The sequence below is a fragment of the Zootoca vivipara genome, chromosome 13, assembly GCF_965207765.1.
Source record: "Zootoca vivipara chromosome 13, rZooViv2.hap1.1, whole genome shotgun sequence".
In the NCBI taxonomy this organism is placed as follows: domain Eukaryota; kingdom Metazoa; phylum Chordata; class Lepidosauria; order Squamata; family Lacertidae; genus Zootoca; species Zootoca vivipara.
The window spans coordinates 44,729,550-44,748,371 of record NC_142596.1 but is presented as its reverse complement, the minus strand read 5'-3'; the positions used below and the strand labels follow the sequence as shown (position 1 = coordinate 44,748,371).

The 18,822-nt window shown below is 48.2% G+C and overlaps 2 protein-coding genes across 2 annotated transcripts in view; one reads left to right on the top strand and one right to left on the bottom strand.

Annotated features, from left to right (window-relative positions):
* The window catches only part of PARN (poly(A)-specific ribonuclease), a 48,018-nt gene extending 44,824 nt beyond the window's left edge, over positions 1-3,194 (bottom strand). The window contains exons 1-2 of the mRNA XM_035131891.3: positions 3,031-3,194; positions 361-438 (exon numbers count right to left, since the gene is read on the bottom strand). Of these exons, the coding sequence (XP_034987782.1) occupies positions 361-438; positions 3,031-3,049 (97 nt within the window). The 5' untranslated portion in view covers positions 3,050-3,194. The remainder of the gene's footprint in view (positions 1-360; positions 439-3,030) is intronic.
* Positions 3,195-4,421: 1,227 nt separating this feature from the next.
* On the top strand, positions 4,422-18,538 carry ECI1 (enoyl-CoA delta isomerase 1). Its single transcript, XM_035131896.3, has 7 exons — positions 4,422-4,483; positions 7,623-7,739; positions 9,604-9,731; positions 10,033-10,179; positions 12,455-12,576; positions 14,574-14,752; positions 18,088-18,538. Exons 1-7 carry the CDS (start codon positions 4,432-4,434, stop codon positions 18,252-18,254), a joined length of 912 nt encoding a protein of 303 aa, XP_034987787.1. The 5' UTR covers positions 4,422-4,431; the 3' UTR covers positions 18,255-18,538.
* The last annotated feature ends 284 nt before the right edge of the window (positions 18,539-18,822 follow it).

The following is an 18,822-nucleotide window of genomic DNA, read 5'->3' as shown; positions in this document are numbered from 1 at the left end:
TATTCAGAAGCATACAGCTTCCAACAGTTGAAATATGTAACCCACTCTGGGACCACATGGTGAAGGGTGGGCTACAAATGCCTATAAATCAAGAAACACTTCTTTTTTAAAAAAAGAAATCCCCATATCCCGTGTTCCTTTCCCACCCTCTCTAAAAATGTACCACATTGTATTATTTCCCTGTTACACCCAAGAGACAGAACACAGAAAGTGTGGGAGCACCCCACGATCGGCTTTTACCAATATCCCTTCAGCCTCCCCATAATCAATAAGCAACAATGTTCCAGAACAGCGATCCGCAAGGAGCTGCAAATTCAGATCTTTACATTATAAGAGAGAATTGCATGAAATACACCGCACCTGAAAACTCTCCATCGATAGCCAAAAAGTCTGCATCTTCAATAGCTTCATAAACTTTGCTGAGGTTGTCCTTAAAATCTGTAGACCAGAGAGAGAGAGAGAGAGAAACAGACTATGTCAAGAAGCAAAAGTGGGCAAAGCACATATGGTTGCCCCTCTACCTCTGAAGAATCATCCACAGCTCTGTAATCGAAATAACACATTCACCAAGCACATTAAGGATCACCTAGGCATTTTCATGGGTTGCAGTTAATATGTATTGCCACCATTGTAACGTTATGTTCTAGCCACTTTAAATTTCAGCACCCCCATTCCAGCTAGCGTGGGACAGACAATGCAGGGACCATCTTTTCCTACACCAGATGTTCCAGGACCAGAGTCCATCGTGATATGACTGGGGACAATTTGACAGTGTGCAATGCCACACCTCCTGCACTAGCTTCTAATCAGTCCCACCATCACTTCCTCCGCACACATATTTTTAAAAAAGGACACTTCTGCTCCATAGTGAAAATGACAAAACCTTTTCCATTTCAAAAAGAAATGTATGTAGGTGATGCCAATAGGATGAAAATAAATCCTTGGCAATTCAGTGGCTACTAATCCTGATGGCTATGTTCTATCTGTACTGTCAGACGAAGCAAGGATCCTGGAGTAGATGGGCCACTTGCCTGATCCACTAGCCTTTCCTTTGTTTTTATATTCACACAGCCCAAACACTCCCTGCAGGACTCTGATGGAGCAGGTCTGGGGGTGGTAGGTAGAAACATGGTCCATTTACCAATGCCATCTCCGTTTGTTTGCTTTAATTAAGAATTACAAAGGGCACCTGTGCTCTACATCTATGCCCTTTTGAAGGGGGAGGAGGAGACGGCTGCCCTATGACCATGTAAATTTTACCAGATGCTGATGAAGTAAATGGGAATGCCACACATAACCAAGGCTTCTGTCCCTGTGTGCAATATGCTTCTATATAGGAAGGAGGATTTCTTCTTCTTTTTTTAATTAGAGGTACAGTGGTACCTCGGTTTAAGTACACAATTGGTTCTGGAAGTCTGTACTTAACCTGAAGCGTACTTAACCTGAAGCGAACTTTCCCATTGAAAGTAATGGAAAGTGGATTAATCCGTTCCAGATGGGTCCGCAGAGTACTCAACCTGAAGCGTACTTAACCCGAAATATGAGTGTAATTTGTTCTGGATCTCCATACTTAGCCTGAAGCGTACTTAACCTAAAGCAAACTTTCCCATTGAAAGTAATGGAAAGTGGATTAATCCGTTCCAGATGGGTCCACGGAGTACTTAAACTGAAAGTACTCAAACCAAAGCGTACTTAAACCAAGGTATGAATGTAAATGGGTAGAACTGTATGTCAAAAATGGCCGTTGGAAGACTAGAAATGTATCTGTTAATGAATGAATCGATTTATTTCAGCCACTGACCACAGTGTATCTGTCAATGGGTGTCATTAAAAAGCAAGGTTGCAATAAAGTTGTACAGTAAATCCAGCTTCTTGCATGACAAATACTGTAACTGATTTTAAAAACAGCACCACCAGTATTTTAAAGTGCATTTCAGTAGTTCAGTATTTTTTTCTGTCAGTGCTATGGCCTGCAACATGTGCGGCCAGAGGAGAAAGCTGCAAGCAGCACGCTCCCAAAAATGGGGTGTGGGTGTGTGTTGAGACAGCAATACATAAGAGCAGATTGTCCCCAACTGTACAACTAAGAAGAAGACCCCTCGTGGAACAGGCCAAAGGCCCATCTAGCCCAGCATCCTGTTTTCACAGTGGCCAACCCGATGCGCTGGAGAAGACTGCGAGCAGCACATCAGAGAGAAAACGAAACTGATCTTCTCCTGCTTCCATCTCCCTGTTTTCCTCTGCTTCTTATGAATCGTATCCTAGCCGGCATACTACAACGTATAACTGCAACGACAGACTGCAAGCCAGCACAGTGCACATGGACGGCCACCACGCAAAACAAGCCTGTTGGGAAACGATTGCTGCGGACTCTCTCATTCCAGCATAATCTTTTTTTTTAAGCTGATGAAAACAACAGAGGGGTCTTTCCCTCCCGTCCATGACACCGAGCAGAAGCTTTTTGCAGATACAGCGTCACAATTCTCTCCATTTCCTTTGGTATTCTAGCAGGTCGTGTTAAAAAATAAATAAATGGGGGGAGGGAGATGCTATCAATCTATAATCTATCTACCGGTATCTATCTATCTATCCAATAACCAGTAGAGAAAGAAGCAAGACCACCTAAAACACAATACATTAATTGCACTATTAAATGGGGGCATTGTGGGAGAGCAATTGGCACAGGGAGAGCCTTTGGGTATGAATGGGGGGGGGGTGTTGTGGGTTTTTTGTGGTGGAGGTGGGGACATTATAAAGGATGTGTGGGGAGGAAGGGGGGAAATATCAGCCTGGATGGATCAGGGGCAGCCTGTGCAGCAGGAGGAAGAGGTAGGATCTGGGCCTCTGCCCACCCCACATCTGTTTTCGGGGGGGGGCAGGTTTCCTACTTGGCCTCCCCCCACCCCAAAGGGAGGAGGTTCAGCCTGCCTTGAGGGGCAGCCAAGAGGAGGGGCGGGGAGGGAGGCCACTCTGCATATGCTCAGAGGCGCTCTCGTCGCTGACCCTCTCCCCGACCCCAGCCGGACTCACTGTTCCTGGTTATCTCCATCCCTGCGGCTGGCTGGCTCCGGGGTTTCAGCGACAGCAGCAGCAGCAGCGAGAGCCGCGGGCCGGGTCAGGCCTCGGCTCAGGCCCAGCAGAAACGCGGGCACTTCCGGAAACAAACCCCACTCCGGCAACCCCCCCTCCCCTCTGGCCCGAGAGCGCGACGCGGCCCACGTGACCACACACCCCCTCCCGGGGAGAAGTGGGGCGGGGCTTCCAGACCGTTCGAAGGCTGCTTCCCCAGGCGCGTGCGCAAAATCGCCTCGCGCATGCCCAGCGGAGTCCCCTGAAGCCTCTCCGCCGCCCTTCCCTTTCTGCCCTGATTTGATGGGTTGCAAGAGAATCTTGGCATCCCGAGAGAGAGATGCCGCTACAAAGGCGCCCCAGGTTTTTGTGCACCGCCTGGTCCGACAAGTGCACGGGAAAGTTAATGTACGCGCTCCGCGTGCGCACGAACAGATTCAGGGTTAAAATAAACAAATAAATAAATTCCTGGGTGCTCCAGTATTAGTGGATTAGAAGCAGGACTCGGGGGTCGAGGCGCCTTCAGTGTAAAGGAACCCCAATCCTATGGGGAGAGAACAGGCGTGGCACCGTCCTTTGCAAAGTTTCCGGCCTCGAGGTCAAAACAAGTTTTATTTCAGGAGGTCTTTGCACCACGAGTGGTCTTCTTAGATCTATATATCTGTAGACCTCCCCTTGTGTAAAATATACCAGGGCGGCGTACAGCAAAGTTTACAAGAGAGGTTTCAAAAATGTAATAAAAAACATACCACGAACGTTCTTGGTTTTCCGACGTTTTAAATTCTGTGCATTGGATGTTTTGTTTTTGTTTTTTTTTATAATTTTTGTAAGCCACCTTGAGACACAGGCGAAAAGCGGGGTATGATTTTAGGGGCGTGCTTGAAATAAATACTGAATGGTAAAATAAGTAAAATGACTAGGTCCGGGCATCCCGCGGCCAGTTCCTTCCTGGGCTGCCAAAAGCATGGAGCAAGGAAAGGCCAGGCGGATGCCATCTCCTTCCATCCCCAAAATGCACTTCTATCTACGGAACTCCCTGCTACGCGGGCGATCTTGCAGCCCGAGGACGAGCACGGCCAGGCCATGAGCCTCCCCTGCGCCACATCCTCGGGGGGCGGCTTTACTCGCGAGTAAACGCGCAACCAAGGATAGCGTCCGCGCAGAACCTGCGGGCTCCGTTTCTTGTTTTAAGCTGGTGCCCCGGGCCAGAGGCTAGTCCTCGTGGAGGGATTCTGCTCGCTCCCCCGGGTGGGCAGGCGGAGAAGCCGTCGCCGGAGGGGCGCGATCGGGGCGGATCTCGGCCTCGCCCGCCAGGGCCAACCCTGCTCCTCCTCCGCCTTTTGCTCCTGCCTCCCGTGCAACATGGCGGCTGCAGCGACGGTGTCCCGGGCTTGGCAGCTGCTCCGCTGCTCAGGTACGATCCTGCGCGCTTCGGTCCGCGCTGTCGGGGCGTTGCAAGAAGCGCTCCGCGGAATGCAAAGCGCCGGCTTTGCAGCTGCATCTTCTACATCGAGGGGCGTGAAGCGGGCGGGGGGTTCTCCCCGTTCTGCTCCCCTTCCAGCCCACCTTGGCAAGGGTGACTTTGAGACCATTGCTGGGCCTCAGGCCTGCTCGGAAGGCCAGCAGGCAGCCTCGTCTACTCGGAAGCAAGTGCCCCTTAGTTCAGCGAAACTTAGGGGAGCGTCTCTCAAAGGATTGCAACGCATTTCCCCCGTTTTCTTCCTAAAGATGGTTAACATCAAAGTCTGCTCTAAAATCAGCAGGACAACCCCATTAAAAGTTTTTTTACAAAACCCGTGCAAAGCAGCAGCCGGGAAAACAATTTAAACCAAATTTTAAGGGAAGGGGCATTTTGCATGGGGTCCCGGACATCTGATCTGAGACACAGCCCCAGGGGCGTAGCCAGGATCAAAATTTGGGGGGTAAGGGGCGGGGCCAAGGCATGGGGGAGGGGCCACAGTGGGGCAAGGAAAGCCATGGTCATTCAGGGGCGAGGGGGCGCCAGGATCAGCCTGAAATCGGGCTGCTCCGACCCCGACCCCCCCTCCGCAACCGGCAGGGGCGAGGGGGCACCAGGATTAGCCCGAAATTGGGCTGCTCCGACCCCCTCCTCCCCCTTCTTGATCGGCAGGGGCGAGGGGGCGCCAGGATCAGCCCGAAATCGGGCTGCTCCGACCCCCTCCTCCCCCTCTGTGATCGCCGGGGCGGGTGGAGGGAAAGCTGGCTTTCCCTCCACCCGCCCCACAGCCAGCAAGGGAGAAGGGAGACGTCCCTTCTAGCCGGCTGGCTGTGGGGCGGGTGGAGGGAAAGCCAGCCAAACACTTTGCACGTCTCTGGGGCTTTCCCTCCACCCGCCCCACAGCCAACCAGGGAGAAGGGAGACGGCACCGGGCAGCGGGGCAGGCTGGCCAGCGGCCCTGCTTCTAGGGGGGGCAACTGCCCCCCCTGCCTACGGCCATGCACAGCCCCCTCCCTGTGTTCTCACTTGGAAGTAAGACCCCCATCTGTACAGTGGTACCTCGGTTTAAGTACACAATTGGTTCCGGAAGTCTGTACTTAACCTGAAGCAAACTCTCCCATTGAAAGTAATGGAAGGTGGATTAATCCGTTCCAGACGGGCCCGCGGAGTACTTAAACTGAAAGTACTCAAATCGAGGCGTACTTAAACCGAGGTATGACTGTACTGTGCTTTGATTTTGGCACCTGCCTGTCTCTAGAGACAATGGAGTGTGACTGGGAGGGGGTGTGCACGCCTGGGCAGTGTGTATGGGGGTCCTGGGCTGGCCAGATGACAAGACACGCCCCCTCTCAACGTCACTGATGTGGTCCAAAGGAAAGCAGAGCAAGACATTTGGCACCAGCTTGGCTGCAGGAATTGCTGGAAGGAGGCATGCAACCATCATAGGGACTCCGTTCCAGATTTGCAGGGTTTACTCCTTCGCCTTTTCTTCCCCCCGAAGATGCCCCACAAGGCAGAGAAGGTTGGGATCAGAGTTTTCCTTCTAGAGCAGGCATCTCCAAACTTCGGCCTCCAGATGTTTTGGACTACAATTCCCATCTTCCCCGGCCACTGGTCCTGTTAGCTAGGGATCTGGAGGGCTGCAGTTTGGGGATGCCTGTTCTAGAGGTTTCCTCTTCCCAGGTGGATGAGCCCCATCTGTCCCTCACTTCCCTCTATGGCAGGCATCCCCAAACTGCGGCCCTCCAGAAGTTTTGGCCTACAACTCCCATGATCCCTGGCTAACAGGACCAGTGATCAGGGGTGATGGGAATTGTAGCCCAAAACATCTGGAGGGCCGAAGTTTGGGGATGCCTGCTCTATGGCATGTGCAGGACCAAGACCCACTCTTGGTCTTCCCAAACTGCTGGAGTTTGTCTTCACATGCAGGGTAGGTTTGAGCTCACCTCCCCTGGTTTAGCTGGAGATAAAGGAGATTTCTGGGATTGTGGCCGCTGTCCCATGCTGACAGCTTCTAGGAGCCATAGGTGAGAGCTGAGTGCAGGTTGGGGACCAAAGATGGACAAACTACCCCAGAAGGAGCATGATGTGTCCCCTACCAGAGGTAGTACCCCTCCCATGTACATATAAAGCAGTTATCCTAACACTCTGAAGAGCCACAACTTCCCTCAATGAATCCTGGGAACTGTAGTTCGTTAAAGGTGTTTAGAGTTGTTCAGAGACTTCTAATATCCAAGCAGCCAAACCTGTGTGTAGTTCTGTAACAAATAATCAGCCTTAAACAAGCCTTGCTGTTTGTGTTTTGCTGGATTGCAGCAGCCGGTTGACCAGAAACCATGGTTGGGAGAAGGAGAGATTGAATAAAGAGGAGGGCATTCCCCCCCCCCTTCCATGTTTGCATTTTTCATTGCTTCAGAGGGTTTTCCTGGTTTATTTTGCCATGTTGGGGGTCAAAATTCCATGTTCAGCAATGCATTAGAAATTTCCCTGCAGGAATCCATGGAAATTGTCAGTTCATTATGTGAACACGTGTTTAAAAAACAACTTCCTGTCAACGCATTGTTGTTGGAAATTGTGATCTGCATGTCTACAAAATACAGAACATGTCAGTAAATTCTGAATAACAAAAAATAAACATTACAGAATAAATTCAATATTACAAAAGGAAAACCCATCTAGGGGTCTTAAATACATAAATACAAAGCAAACGACCAGGTACACAATATACATTTAAAGCACATTTGAAACACATTCATCCTTTCAGAGAATTCTGGCTGCTGTAGTTTGTTAAGGGTTTCTGGGAGTTGGAACTCTGAGGAGTAAACTACAATGCCCAGAATTCTTTGAGGGAAGGAACGTTATCCGGATGTGCTTTAAAATGAAAGCGTACTGTACCTTCGTTTCTTCAGCAGCAGCCAGAACTACGTAGAAAGTTTGAAAAGCTGCTTATGAGAGGAGGAGCAACAGAAAGAATAAAAAAGGCAACGATTCCTTTCCTGAAAATGTTGATTCTTGTCACCCCGAGGCAATGGGCTCCCAGCTGCTGAGCTGCCAATCTCCTGGCAATAACAAGCTGGTAATATTTCCCTCCCAGGTTCTTTACTTCAGTTTCAACATGGCCGAGCTGCCGCCCAGAGACTCGGATGCCCTGCTGTCCAGAGGAGGTTGTTCAGCAACAACAAGATCCAGGTGGAACTGGATGAGGGAACAGGTAAACCCCCTCAGGCTTGCATTTCATAGAAATCATAGAAATGTAGCGTTGGAAGGGTCCCTGAGGATCATCTCGGTAGGGCCTTCTCGGTAGTGGCACCTGCCCTGTGGAATGCCCTCCCACCAGATGTCAAAGAGAAAAACAACTACCAGACTTTTAGAAGACATCTGAAGGCAGCCCTGTTTAGGGAAGCTTTTAATGTTTAATAGATTATTGCATTTTAATGTTCTGTTGGAAGCTGCCCAGAGTGGCTGGGGAAACTCAGCCAGATGGGCGGGGTATAAATAATATATTATTATTATTATTATTATTATTATTATTATTATTATTATTATTATTATTACAGTGGCACCTCTACTTACAAATAACTCTACTTACGAATTTTTCTACTTACAAATGGAGCTCCTGCCGCCATCTTGGATGCGGTTTAGATAGGATTTTTTCTACTTACGAATTTTTAGATAGGGTTGCTTCGATTTACGATTTTTTTTCTCCCAATGGGATTCGACTTACAATTTTTTTCGACTTACAAATGTGTGTTTGGAACGCATTAAATTCATAAGTAGAGGTACCACTGTATTATTATCTAGTCCAACCCCCTGCAAGGCAGGAATATGCAGCTGTCCCTTATGGGGTTCGAACCTGCATCTGTGGCGTTATCTGCACCACGCGCTAACCAACTGAGCTATCCACATCCTTTTGTGTGGTTCTTTGAAGCAGTGGCGGAGTACAGAGCATACATTTAAAGCACATGGCTTCCCGCGAAGAATCCTGGGAACTGCAATTTTACCCCTCATGGAGCCACAAGCCCCAGCACCCTTCGCAAACTACAGTTCCCAGGATTCTTTGGGAGAGGTCGTGTTGGCTCCCAGCACACATCATTTCATAGGTATACTGCTTCTGCACATGCAGGTTCTCCTTAGCTGTCATGGCTGGTAGGCCTTAATGGATCCATCCTTTTTGAATTGGTCCAACGTGGAATTATTATTATTATTAATAATCTATATTTATATTGCACGTCTGCTGGAAACAAAAATTGCTATCAAGTTTTACTGAGATATTCACAATACAATAAGAGAAAAGCAAACTAAGCTTCAAGAAATAATAATAATAAAAGAAAGTGAAAAGAAAGAAGAGAGAACTATATCGTCCCTTACCGCTGTATCTTAACTTTTATTCCATAAAGAGGTGGGCCCTCCTAGCTCTCACCTGGGATCCTTCCTCTCTTCTCACAGCCTAATGAAATAAAGTAAGAGAGAATAATAAAAAGGTAATAATAATAAACTGCAAAAAAACGTAGAAAAAAGGAGAATAGATAAAAGGTACCTCCAGCTACCCCTCTGTTGGTTACCTATACAATAATACTTCAGAGTACACAATGGCCAATCTGTATTATTCAGCTGTTTCTCCCTCTGCTGGTTTCTGTTTTTGTAGTCCTCAATCCAGGGCTGCTCTCCAATACATAGATGGAAATAAAAAGTGCATGATGCAAGAGCCATGCAGATGAATTATTATTATTATTATTATTATTATTATTATTATTATTATTCCCCATCCATCTGGCTGGGTTTCCCCAGCCACTCCAGCCAGCTTCCAGCACATATAAAAACATAACAAAGCATAACAATACTGGGCTGCTTTCATAGGTCTTCTCAAAGCTGTTTGCAGCATGCTCAGGTCTTGATCATTGGCAGAGCATCTGCCTCGCAGGTCAAAGCTCCCGGGTTCAGTCCCCGGGTAGGGTTGGGAGAGACCCCTGGCAGAAACCCTGGAGAGTGGCTGCCAGTCATTGTAGACAACACTGAGCTAGTTGGACTTCCTAATCTCTGGCAGCGACTCTTGTTTCCTTGTGTTTCTCGTTCAGGGGTAGCAGTGATGAAGATGAAGAGCCCACCGGTTAACAGCTTTAGCTTGGAGTTTCTGACGGAGTTTTCCATAAGCCTGGAAAAGCTGGAGAACAACAAAGCGTGCCGCGGTGTCATCCTGACCTCGGTAGGGGTGACATCTAAGAAAAACAACAACAGCCGTCCGTTTGGTTCTTGGTCCATCTTTGCTGGCTGGTGGGGGTCAAGCTATGCTGGGTGGGAGCTTCCATTGCACAGGCAGAGATGATGATGATTGGCAGAGGCCTAACCCTGCCAACCTTTAGCACCAGCCAGCCCTGGATACAAGACCTCTCCTCTTTCTGGGAGCTGGGCGAAAACGGCCCGTAGGACTTTTCGGAGTGAAGCAGCGTGGCGTGAAACAGGGAGGGGCGTTGCCAGCTATAACAGAATGTGTTTCCTTTCCCCAGGTTGTCCCCAAAATCTTCTCCGGGGGCCTGGACATCACTGAGATGTGTGGGAAGAGCGAGGAGCACTACGCCGAGTTCTGGAAAGCCGTACAAGAGATGTGGATTACTCTGTACAATTCCAGCCTGGTGACCATTGCCGCTATCAATGCAAGTTCCATTTGTTTTCTCCTTTATCGCTCCAGAAGAATCACTTTAAGCCTGTGTGGCCACTGGTGGCTGGTAGGGTGGAAGGCAGGGAGGCCAACAGTAGGTGGCGCCAGAGCCGGGCAGAGCCAGCCACCGACTGGCATTAAGGAAGGTGAGAGCAGAGTGCGGTTTGGTGGGGCAGTGCCCCATTTGCCCTAAGGGGCAAGCCGCTACTGTTTTTAGCTCTTTACTCAATGGGCTACCCCCAGCACACCTCAGTGCAGTTCAGACATGCATATATAGCTATCGTAACGCTGCAGACTTGGACCTGGGGTGGGTTTAGGAATTAGCGCAATTCAAGCAGCGGCCGTCTTGCCAAAGGCAAGGTGGTTCTTTTAAAATGAGATTCCGAAGCAATACAAAATACGCAAGTGAGTGAGAAGATTGAAAATTCTATTCTAAAACAGCAAGCAAAGCCCTTAAGAAGCGGTGAAGTGACTCCCCCAGGTAGCCTCAGTTTGCACGGCCCTGCGGCTGGTCAGTCCGTGCACGAGCGTCAAATAAACTCTGCCCAAACCGTCCGATTCTATAGATAGCCTGTGTGGCTTGCCATGTGCAGATCATCCTTTAGCCACTCCCTCCCAATGCCTCGCTTTCTCAAAACAATGTCCAACATCAAAGAAGGCACCCAGCATTGTCCTCCACAACTGATTAAGGCAGCTGGGGGCAGGGGCTTCACCTCCTCACAACGTTTTCAGGACATTAAAGACTGTTCTCACACCATCAGAAACTTAACAAGAGTGGGGAAGGAACAGGGGCAGGAAGGGTAACCATGTCTGATCACTAGCTCCTCGATACATTTCCCATACAGCGGTCAGCATAAATTCAGTTACCGCCCCACCACCGTCTAAATAATGCCCCATTTTAAATGGCAAAAATACACACTGACAACATCTGCTAAGAATGGTTATTTCACCAGGAAGAAAACAAGGAAATAGTGAGTTCAAGAAAGACCTGGTTGCTTCCCTGTTTCAACGATCTAAGTCAGGCACAGGCAAACTCCAGCCCTCCAGGTGCTTGGGACTACAATTCCCATCATCCCTAGCTAACAGGACCTGTGGTCAGGGATGATGGGAATTGTAGTCCCAAACATCTGGGAGGCCAGAGTTTGCCTATGCCTGATCTAAGTAGCCAAACAATTTAAATACCCGGCCTAGCTATTTAAAGGCACATGTGATGGTCGCAGCTCGGGATCATCATTTTAGTTTTAAAGCAGAAACTTAACAAAACTGGTATTGCTGCTCTGTGCATTTCCCCGAAACTGTGGTAGAATGTCAACGACCAAAGACATCGGATTCTTATCTCATTATGCATGATCAAGCTTTCTTTAGCGCCTCAGCCCTTGCTTCCCCACCCCCCCAGGACTAATTGCAGCCATCAGCAGCCGTTAACAGCCATCCACAGGTTTACCACTCCCATCAGCCCATCACCCATTCCCACCCACCCCCACCACCCTCTGTATATATATAAGGGTCTGACTCTTCTGTTTCAAGTGTATCTGAAGAAGTGTGCATGCACACGAAAGCTCATACCAAAATAAAAACTTATTTGGTCTTTAAGGTGCTACTGAAGGAATCTTTTTTATTTTGCAACGACCAAAGTGTAAGCACATCACAAGAGCCCTGCAGGATCAGGCCATCCAGGTTGGTCGCTGCCACCACATCTTATTCGTAAAAAAAATAAAAATGATTTGGCCCTGCATTCTTTTAACATATTGCTGGCTTGGGCACAGAGGATTCTCCTTACTGGGAATGTTTGGCTTCCCAGTTGGGGCCGTTAGACGAGGCAAACCTCTGGCAATGGCCGAGCGAGGCAACCAGCTGTAGTGGCTGCATCAAACTAACTTGGGAGGACTGATTTGCAATAAGTAGGCAAGGCAGCCGAGGGCCAAGGATGCAGAGACGGCTGGGGGCAAACCAGAGCCCGGCTGGGGAACACTTTCCACATTTCCTCCACATGCCAGCGGTGGGCGGGGCCAGAGTCAGAAAGGGGTGGAGCAATGGTTGCACATGTTACACTTATTTGTATACCCCTCTCTCATTATCCAGACAAACTATTGTTCAAGGGCACAGTCCAGCTGAGCAGAAACACTCTGGGTGTGACGCAGGGCCAGTGAGGGGTGTGACATGGGGAGAGTTCCAAGGGCCATAGAGAGAGACCCAGAGGGCCACCTTTGCTCCCAGGCCCAAGGCTCCTCACCCTTGAACTAGATTTCCTGTTCTCTGCTTTCTCCCAGGGTTCCAGTCCCGCAGGCGGCTGCCTGATGGCAATGTCTTGTGACTACAGGATCATGGCCGATAATCCCAAGTACAGCATTGGGCTGAATGAGACAAAGCTGGGAATTGTTGCCCCTTTCTGGTGAGGTGGAGGAGGAGGAGGAAGAATGGGGGGTGGGTGGGATGCAATTCGCTGCGACTTCTCTAGGGTTGGCATAGCCAACCACATGGCAGAGGGCCTTCTCAGTAGTGGCGCCTGCCCTGTGGAACGCCCTCCCATCAGATGTCAAGGAAATAAACAACTATCTGGCCACCCTGTTCAGGGAAGTTTTTGATGTCTGATGTTTTATCTTCTTCTTCTTCTTCTTCTTCTTCTTCTTCTTCTTATTATTATTATTATTATTATTATTATTATTATTTTCTGTTGGGAGCCGCCCAGAGTGGCTGGGAAAATCTGGTTAGATGGGTGGGGTATAAATAATAATAATAATAATGATGATGATGATGATGATGATGATGATGATGATGATAATAATAATAATAATAATATGGTGATGGTGACTCGGCCAGATGGGCAGGGTACAAATAATAAATTATTATTATTAGATGTTAAGCACAGCTTAAATTCCTGGCTGCGCTACCTAGCTTGTCATTCGTTCGTTCCTGCTTGAATGTCTCTCCTGTCATTTTACTGCACTTTAATAATGATTGGGGGATTATTCGCTTGTTTTTGCTCTTATTTTTATTACGCATTTTGTGTTGTTTTTTTAATATACTGTATTTTACTGTACGTTGTGGATTGCTCTGAGATCTACAGATGAAGGGCAGTATGCAAATTTAATGAATAATAATGATGATGGTGACAGGCAGGTAGAGAGGGAAAAAATGAGAGGAGGAAAAGATTGTCACAATTGCCAATAAATATGGAGGATACAGGCACTGTGAGTCAATAATAAAACCTACGGAGAAGAAAAGGGTGTGTAATCTATAATTATTGAAAGAGTCCAGTGGTCTAAATTGCCATTTTTCACCCCAGAAGAAAAAGAAGATAAAAAGTAACCTTGAAGTGTACTAAACCCAAAAACCTCACATAGACCGATTGGACCAAGGCTCCTGAGCTGTGTTTGTATATAAAATAAAATTAGAATACATGGTGAAGAAGTACTTTGGCCTTTGGACACTTTTGGTTTATGCGAGGGTTGTTTTTTCCCTCCAGGCTGGCGATTTGCCAAGTCTTGGAATACCAATAGTAGAGATTATTCAGATCAAAGGTCCTTCAAAACTTGGTGACGGTGGCCCAGGCTGCTGCCAAAGAACACGAGATGAGTTCCTTGTTATTCAGTTCTCAATCCAAATCTAAAGAATCAGGCAAAGAGAGGGGTGGCTCATTTATCCTGTTACACCTCCAGGACGGCCTCTCCCCATATGAAGCAACCCAGCCCCTGAGATCATCAAGAGAGATTAGGAGGGTGGCAACACAAGAAAGGGCCTTTTCTGTAGTGGCTCCATTTGTGGAATGCTCTTCCCAGGGAGGCTTGCCTGGCGCCTTCATTATACATTTTTACGCACCTTGCAAAAATATTCCTCTTCTCCCATGCCTCTGGTGCCTTTATTACATATCTTTAGGTGCCGTTTTAATCAGCCTTTTGCTTATTTAAAAAATCTATGGCCTTTTTAATGTGTATTTAGGCAGCAGGTTACTGTTGTTATGTGCTACGCCAGGGGTCAGCAAATGTTTTCAGCAGGGGGCCGGTCCACTGTCCCTCAGACCTTGTGGGGGGCCGGACTATATTTTGGAAAAAAAATATATGAACGAATTCCTATGCCCCACAAATAACCCACAGATGCATTTTAAATAAAAGGACACCTTTTACTCATGTAAAAACATGCTGATTCCCGAACCGTCCGCGGGCCGGATTTAGAAGGCGATTGGGCCGCATCCGGCCACCAGGCCTTAGTTCGGGGACCCCTGTGCTACGCTGTGATCAGATGAAGGGCGGTATATGAATTTTTATAAAAATAATTATCAATGAGATCTCAGAAACTACTTTTGTCCAAGAACGCTTTTGTCTTGGGGCACCTCCACCACATGTGCTGGTAGGTCTCTGTAATCTCTCTCTCTCTCTCTCTCTCTCCCAGGTTTAAAGACACAATGATCAATGCCATTGGCCACAGAGCCACGGACCGGTCCATTCAGCTGGGATTCCTGTACCCTGCCCCTGATGCCCTCAAAGTTGGCATCGTGGATGAGTTGGCGCCTGAAGAGAATATCCAGAAGGTGGCTGCAGAGGTGATGGCCCAGTGGCTGGCCGTTCCAGGTGAGGCAGCCCACACCTGCCCCCAGAATCCTGCACCACAAATACATATTCTAAGACAACGTCCTACAGTGGGGAAGGTTTCCTTGGTACCAGGCCAACCCTGCTTTAACTACTACACCACACTGCCTCATACCCTAGTGGTGAAAGAAAGGTGTGTTGGCAGAGTAATTGAGGGAATTGGCAGCAAGGTGTGTGTGTGGGGGGGTTGGCTTAAAGCAAGCTCCAGGAAAAAAGGCTTCTGGTCACATGGGTCAGGAGAAGGTCAGCAATAATTTGCAAGATACCAGTAAACTTGATTCTTTATTCAAATGAACCAAACAGCTCAGGCCTAGTGAGCACAACACCTCTTCCCAGTAGGGCTTTCCCCAAACAGGCAGTTGTGGGAACTGAAAGTCCCTGATCTCCAACTCTCCTCCTTCCCAAGCAATCTGAGGCTCAAACACCTTGTCTGTCTCTGCTCCTCTCTTTTCATACCTCTTCAGGTTCCGGGAGACCAGGGGGGGAGGGGAGCTGGTCGCAGCAGGAGGGGAAGACCCCCTGGCATCTTCAACAGCCTGCCTGATCTCTGCCTCTTGGCCTTGCTCCTCTCTGGCCTCTGCTTCCGCCTCTGCTTCTGGGCTTCTCTCTGCCGCAGCCTCTTCCTGCTCACTAAACCCTGTTACCTCTTCAGCTTCTGACACTTCCTCCTTCCAGTCTTCTCCCCCTCATTGTCGTCCCACCAGCACTGCCCAGGCTCTAAGCCTTCTTCCCTTATGGGTTCCTTTTGGGGGGTTCCCCAGCTGGTGCCTCCCACCCAGGGGGGGGGGAGTCTTTAGCATATGCACCGCCGGGGTGCAAAGATCAGCCCAGCGCCCCCAACTCTGACAAGTGCCGCCGTAGTGAATGACAAGTGCCGCCGCTGGCGCAGCACATCTTTGGTAAATGAGCGCACAAAGTCAAAAGTCCTTTAGTGAAACAGTAGGTATACATTTTGGTAATACCTATATGTATTTTGTTTTTCTAGCTTGATCAAAATTATTATTTCATAACAGGTAGATCGTTAAGAGCTTAGGTGGCTTTAGCGGCAGGTGCCTGGCGCCCCCCAGGATTCGGCGCCTGGGTGCCCCGCATCTCTTGCACCCTCGGGTAAAGACGGCCCTGATCCCGGCTTCCGGGTTCAGCGCCAGCGTCGATCGGCGGGGCTTCGTCTCGTCTCCGAGACGGCCCGTCTCTGCTAGGAGTGGGGAGGGCAGCGAGAGCGACGCTGCGCCCCTTAGAACCTCGGGAAGGGCGTCCCGAGGGCAATTTGCTCGGCACAGACCCAATCCGGACTCCCCAACTCTTCGGCTAGCTCTAATAAGAGCTCCGGAGCGAGGAGGGTAGAAGTCGCGGGGGCCATTTTGAGCGGCAACGTTATTCTAGCAGGGAGAAGCTTCAAGCCGAAGGCGGAGAGCGCTGGATTCTTCCGAAAATAAAACGATTGGAAAAGACTGTAAGTAACCTCATGATTTGGATTATTATAAAACAATTTGGATCTGGGAGAGAGGGGAGAAAAGAGGAAGCCACCCCCCCCCCACGGCAACAAAAGAGACAGTAAATAGAAACCCGAAGCCATAAACAGAAGATTTACAATTCAAAGGATCCCTCAAAGGCATCAAAGAGAATCTCCCCTTTGATGCAGGGTGAAAAGGGGAGAGAGACTGCGGTTTATGACCCCTGCAATAAGAGGTACAGCTTAAGAAAAAACCTTTCCACTCGGGAGCCGGCAGCCCAGACAACCCAGTGAGTTGTCAGGATTTATAAGTCAAATTTTACTTCACTTTGTATTTCTGGACTTTGTGGAATTTCTTTTTTGGCTTAAGTGTTTGTGAAATGTGAGTTCGAACTTTATTGTCAATAAGACTTGAAGAATGCAGCCAGCTTGTTAAAATGGAGTCGAAAAATAAACTGTGATCATATTCCACCCCACGTGACAAGTTTTGACCTTGGCAGGACTGAAATATGTCAACAAAAAAGTGTTCCCCTGAGTTCCAGCGGTCTGTTTTGACCTTAATGTGGGAAACAAGAATAGAGTTATGTCAAGAGGAGACACGACGGCAAGAGTTACAGGAAAAATTCCAGGAGGTGATGGCGGAATATGATTTTTTAGGAGATGAAGCTTTTGACACTGAAAAAGATGAATGTGAGAATGACAATGATGGGGAAGGAAAAGAAGAAGATGAGGATTGTGATGATTCAACACAAAATGAAGCACACCACGAAAAAAATGATGACTCTACTCTACAAAAAGTTGGATGGAGTGCCCTGCTTTTGAGGGGGGCACGATTGGTATCATTGGAACTCCAGAACGCCCACAGGGAAGAAGGAAAAAATATGCAGAGAAGAGAAGAAATTCAGGGGTCCTGTATGGTGGCCTGGATGACAAAAGACTGTAAACAGGGGGTGGGGTGAAGGGAAAGTGATGTTGTGATTAAGGATGGATTAACAGGTTTATAACTGGTCTGCTGATTTTGGAATTTGCTGGATTGGGGGGGGAAGCCGGCAATCGGGGATGTAAGGTTAAATTGAGAATAGTTATAGTTTTAAAAGTGAATGGATTTTGGAAAATGTGAAAATATGGAGGCTTATAGAGGGAGAAAAAACAAAAAATTAGGCACGGGAAGAGAAAATGGGAGTTTGATTTCTCAGTGATTTGAATATTAGATGAAAATGTTAACAATTGATTTATAAGTTGTATAAGATGCAAAGGTGTATTTTTATAAAGTAAGAAACTGTTGCAGATGATAAAAAAGGGATGAAAACCGGGGAAGGGGGGGGGAGGGGAAGCCCACAAAATATGGTTTTACAACTATGAATGCAAGAAAAAAATTTTTTGTTTTGTATTGTTTTTTCTTTTTTCTTTTTTCGCCCTTTCTTTTTTTTTTTTTCTCCCCTTTTTTCCTATTTCTATTTTTCTCTTTTTTTTTTTTTTTGGTATGACAATAGATGGTTGGATGGATGTCCTCCTGCGTACTGCCCTGGTTTGCTGGAGCTCCCTGGTGGCAGGGGGGGGCTTTGGGGTCAGGGGAGGGGGGGGAGGACAGAAACCCAAGCATAAAATGGACCATCTCTGACTGTTCACATACATGGGATACTTCTGTGGCAGGGGAGGACCCACGTGGGTGGGTAGGAAGGAGGTGGAAAAGGGGTTTAAATATGTACCTTTTTCTTTTGCTTTTTTGTATTTTGTAAAATTAATAAAAAGTATGTTCAAAAAAAAAAAAGACGGCCCTGATCCCACTACTCCTATGTGTCCATGACACTGAGCCGCAATTCAACATGTGCTCTCTCTTTCTCTTTCTCTTCTTGCTGCCCAGACCATGCCCGCCAACTCTCCAAATCTTTGATGCGGAAGCCTACAGTGGACCACCTCCTGGCGCACCGTGATGCCGACATCCAGAACTTCGTGCGCTTCATCTCCAGGGATTCTATCCAGAAATCCCTCCAGATGTACATGCAGATGCTGAAGCAGAGGAAAGCCTGACCTGGGAGCGGGGCAGCTATGATTCCTAGTCTGTGGCCCCATTGGTCCTGTGACCTCATCACTCTTTATCTCAAGCGCCTTTGTTTCCCAGCTGGTGCCTTTCGCACAGAGTTTTGCTCTTGAGGTTTTTTCCCCCCTTTGGACGCTGGATCTCAGGGTGTGGGCAAGTGGGGCTGAGGCCCGTTCTGCAGGGGGCACATTAGGCCACTGGCTCGCTTTTGGGGGCACTTGGGAAGAATCAGCTTTGCGCAAAATGTGAATGGTCAATAAATCACTAAAAGAGAGGCTGTGGTTGGTCTCTTGCCATAGGCTTAGGGCCAGGGCTGAGTAACCTTTGGCCCTGCGGGTGCCACTGAACTACAAATCCCATCAAACCATCCCGTTGGCTTTTCTGGATGGGGATGATGGGAGCTGTAGTCCAGAAACAGCTGGAAGGCTATTAAGTCTCCAGCCCTGGCTTGTGCAACACCTCTGGATCTCCTTGCTGCTGCATGGAATAACACACGTACCAGACCTTTGGATTTAGTAAGTAAACTATTTTAAACTTACTTAACAGGGTCTTTGGTCT

Bases quoted from the DNA above. Each gene is read 5' to 3' on its own strand.
- ECI1 (XM_035131896.3), top strand. From the start codon at position 4,432: ATGGCGGCTGCAGCGACGGTGTCCCGGGCTTGGCAGCTGCTCCGCTGC. The intron at 4,484-7,622 runs GTACGATCCTGC...TTTCCCTCCCAG, and splicing joins GCAGCTGCTCCGCTGCTCAG to GTTCTTTACTTCAGTTTCAA. The intron at 10,180-12,454 runs GCAAGTTCCATT...GCTTTCTCCCAG, and splicing joins TGACCATTGCCGCTATCAAT to GGTTCCAGTCCCGCAGGCGG.